The sequence below is a fragment of the Wasmannia auropunctata genome, unplaced genomic scaffold (assembly GCF_000956235.1).
Source record: "Wasmannia auropunctata unplaced genomic scaffold, wasmannia.A_1.0 LD309576.1, whole genome shotgun sequence".
Lineage (NCBI taxonomy): Eukaryota > Metazoa > Arthropoda > Insecta > Hymenoptera > Formicidae > Wasmannia > Wasmannia auropunctata.
Window position 1 is genome coordinate 175 of NW_012053314.1, and position 4,384 is coordinate 4,558.

At 53.9% G+C, this 4,384-nt stretch overlaps 1 protein-coding gene across 1 annotated transcript; it reads right to left on the bottom strand.

Annotated features, from left to right (window-relative positions):
- Positions 1-2,192: 2,192 nt before the first annotated feature.
- LOC105461083 lies at positions 2,193-3,941 on the bottom strand. The gene has a single exon (XM_011707570.1). The coding sequence runs from the start codon at positions 3,939-3,941 to the stop codon at positions 2,193-2,195; it is 1,749 nt and encodes a 582-aa protein (XP_011705872.1).
- Between the last annotated feature and the right edge of the window lie 443 nt (positions 3,942-4,384).

Sequence of the window (4,384 nt, forward strand, 5' to 3'; positions counted from 1 at the left end):
GGTACTTAAAATCGGTTTTAACCGGGATCAACTGTCCCCTTATCCAGATCGCTTCTTCGCTCACAAAGCGACGTGCCCGTGAGAATGCACACACCTCCGTCTTCAAGGGGGAGATCTTCAACCCCAGGTTTTCGATCTGTCTAATTACTACCGCTGCAGCAAACTCCGCCCGAGCGATAGCCTCCCTCAGATTGTCTCCTAAGGCCATTATGAGGGTATCGTCCGCGTAGCAGATAGTCCTGCAGTCCTCAGCGAGCTCCTGTTGCAGGATCGCGTCGTATGTGAAAATCCAACCCTCGGGTCCAAAAGCCGAGCCCTGAGGGACCCCACACGTCATTTGAACTTCCCTGTTCCTGCCTTCGCAGTCTTCAAAGCGGATCCATCGGTCCGACAAGTAGTCGCTCACAATTGCTCTCAGATAGTTTGGCAATTCCTTCCTGATCGTGGCCTCCCTAATCTTTTCCCATCTCAGCGAATTAAACGCGTTTGAGATGTCGAGTGAGACTGCTATCGCAACACGCCCCTCCTCGTATACAGGATCGAGGAACTCTCTCAGGCGCAGTACCGCATCTACAGTTGAGTGCATAGCCCTAAAGCCATACTGCGACTCGGAGAGACCAATTCCCTCCGCCAGGCAGGCCCTGATCCTGCCCACCAGGACCCGCTCGAATAACTTGCCCATTTCATTCAACAGGCAGATGGGTCTATAGGAAGAGGGTTCGAACTCCGGTTTCCCTGGTTTCTTCAGAAGGACCAATCCGGCCTTCTTCCAGCAACGCGGGAACACGCCCTCCTTAAGGCAGTCGGTAAAACACCTCGCCACTTCCTCCGCGCAAGCTGGGAGGGCCACTTTTATGGCCTCTGCCACAATTCCATCCGGTCCAGGGGCTTTGCCGGATTTGAATTTTGCGGCCGCCCTCTCCACTTCCTCCCGAGAGACGGAGTACTCCTCCTCCCAGAGAACGGCTTGTCTTGGTCTCTCTACTAGTTCCTCAGCAATATGGGGGAACAAGCCCGTCACTATTTCTTGGATCTTGGTGAGTGGGAGCGTCTCACAAATGGGCCTGATGTACGGTCTCAGCTTGTCCAGCACGATTTTATAGGGACGTCCCCAAGGGTCCCGGTTAATCGTTGCTAAAAGTTCGCTCCAGGCCGAATTCTTCGCGGTCCTTATCGCTCTCCTCAGGATCTTACGGGCTTGCGACAGTTCTGCCTCCAGCGCCGGGGCTGTACCGCCATTCCTCCTATGGGCTCTGGTGACCCTCCTTCTAAGGGAGATACATTTTTTCCTGAGGGTCGCTATATCCTCCGTCCACCAATAGACAGCCTTTTTGGGACCGGGCCTTTGGCGTTTCATGGCCAAGTCCGAGGCCTCGGTCATCATTATCTGCAGTCGTTTCGCCTGATCTTCCGCACTGCGGCTGTCATTAGCCGATCTAGGCCAGAGGAATGTGGCAACACTTGCCTGAAGCAGGTCAGGCTTCATACTTTTCCTATTCCATCTTACAGATCTTGCCCGTGCGATGTTTACACTTGGCCCCCTGTCCCTTTTCAGGCGTAGGTAAATATACCTGTGATCGGACAGGGTCTCCTCTTCTGTGGCCACTTCCCATAGGTCGATCATTCGAAACGCCGCCGGGGATACCCATGATAGATCGATAACCGACCTGCCCTGCGGCCTAACGCAGGTCGGTTCGAAATTGTTGTTCATCAGCCGAAGGTCCATTGCGGAAGCCCACGTCATAATTGTATCTCCTCTCGCGGTAGGACGCGTATTGTCCCAGACATTTGATCGGGCATTGAAATCCCCCAGTATCAGTAGTGGGCGATTCAAGTACCCTCTTACCGCATCTCCGAGCTCCGCCAGGTACATCCTGAATTGGTTTATACTCTTGTTGGGCGAAAAGTAACATGATGCCACAACTAATCCTCCCCAAGAAGCCACCACAAAACAGTCCCCTGTCTTCAGGACCGAGGCGGTGCCCGTTCTTTCGCCTACGGGCCAGTGCATCGCCGCCATTGGGGTTGGTTCGCTGGAACGTGCCCATCTCGCATTGTTTGGTATTCTGTGAGGCTCCGATATGCAGGCCAGTCCGCAGTCTTGTTCTCGCATAGTTTGAATCAGCAAGTCTTGGGCCCCGCTTGATCTGTTCAGATTAGCCTGAATGATCTTTACGCTGTCAGGCATTTATTTATTTAGTCCTCTGTTCTTCGGCCACATTACTCCGATTGGCCTGAACTTTTCCGCGCCTTGGGCTCCCACTCTGGGTCCTTCTTGGTGGGCATGGCGGACAGACCTCGGATCCCGCTCTGTGGTCGTATCGCAGGCCCTTCTCTTTGCACAGCGGGCACCGCGGTGGGCCACCGCATTCCCTCATGGTGTGGCCAGGCTCGCCACAGTTGAAACAGTTGTTAGCTCTATCAATTTCGCTTGGGCAGTTATCCCTAACGTGACCCGTGGCAAAGCACTTGAAGCACTGGAGGGGCCTCCTTTTCAACAGCGCTACAAGTGCCGTGGACCATCCAGCTCTAATCTTTCCAGTTTCTGCAAGTCTGGTTGCCGCTTCCAGGGGGCACTGCAGCCAGACCGTCCTCATTCCATTTCTTGCCAGTCTGAATGAGCCTAGGCGGACGTTAGCCGCCTCACAACCACCCGCCCTGGCAACTGCCTCGATAAGTTCTTCAGTGGTTACGGAAGCATCCAGACCGGCCAACCTTACCTCTCCCCTCATCATGGGTCTTCTTATTTGGACGTTAGTGTCCTTAAAGGCCTCTTGCAGTTTTTTCGCCAGATTGTTTGCTGCCGGTGACGTATTATCGCCCGGTATTTCTATGAGGACACTGCCGCCCATCGTACTCCGCATCCTTGTTTCCTTTATACCGAGCTCGTCGAGAGCGATTTCATTTCTGGCCTTTCGTATGACCTCGGAATACGTTATTCCCTCCGGGCAGGAAATTGTAATCGCGGATGACCTAGGAGCCCGCACACGTGGGGTCCTAGCTACCCTTCTGTTCTCCTGCCCGCGGTTCACCTCCCTCCGTGTTTTTTCCTCCTGCCGCGGAACTTGTGCATCGCGGACTAATCGCGGTATCTCTCTTCTATCCTCCCTCTCCGGTAGAGGAGGGTAATCCGCCTGGTAAGCAGGCCTGTTCACTAATCCTGCGGTGTTTCCGGCTGGGTCCCTCAGCGTATTCCCACGGGTTCTTCGCGTTTGATTTTTTTGTCCTCTTGCGCTTTCTCTCCTTTGCGGTAACGGTATTTCGTCACCGGTTTCCGCCGCTTGGGAATCCACGGCGACTGAGGAAGATCCCCAGCCCTCCCCCTCTTGGGGAACTTCCCTAGCTGGGGGATTTCTTGTTTCCTCCCGCCTGTTCCTGCCGGTTCTCCTCGAACCTGGGAGTTGCGCCCAGATTGCGCTAGCCACCGCACCATTAATAATGTTGCCTAGCCTGTCGAGAAATTCCTCGTCCATTGTGCCCGAGGGTCTTTCTCGAGGTCTTGATGTCTCCCTGCTGTTCGTTCTTCGGCCCACGTTCTCTGATTGCAATTGTACCGATGCTTCACGGCTTCTATTCGTTTCCAGTCCCGGAGGGGGGTCTGGCGAAATCTCCATCCGGGCTGAGGAGGTCCCGGGTCTGGGGTCAGAATTCCCGGGAGGGCTCGCTCTTATACGGAGTCCGCTTGCAATTTCGTCCATCTGAACTTTCAAGCGTTGGTTCTCCTCTCTGAGGCCATTGATCTCACTCTGCATGTCTGTGAGCTTGGACCTCAGAAAGCCGACATCCCCCTCCTGTGAGGCTCTCATCGAAAGAATTTTTGTTGTTTCCGCAAGGGCAGCTACGTTGATCTTCATCTTTCTTGTGATAGATCCTTTCATGTTGCTTGACATCTTGCGACATTCCTCCATGTCATTAAGCCATTCCATGGCCACCGCTGCCATGTCTGCTGACGAGAGGAGCTCTATATCCTGTAATTTGTGTGCCAGCTCTTTTCTCTGAAAATCAGAGAAACTCGAGATCGGGCTCACCTCCTCTTTATCCGTCTCAGGAGACGACAGTACCTTCTTTCTCTTCTGGCCAATTCTCGGGGGAGGCCTGATCTTCCCGGAGGAAGAGGAGGTGGATCCCCTTCTAGGTCCAGCACCGATACCATCTCCAAATCTTCATCCGCTCGTGCACCCGATGCTTCCTCCGACTGGTAAGTAGTCACAAATTCGACATCCTTTGCCCGTGCTACTCTATTTTTTGCTCTCGTCCTGCTGCCTGTTGCAGGAGTCTCCGAGAGTGCCTCCTCATACCTCTCAGGCGTAGAAGGTGTAGAAGGCGCTTCGCTCGCCGTATTCCTGTGTGCCCTGAGGGTGTTAACATCCACGTTTATCTTTTC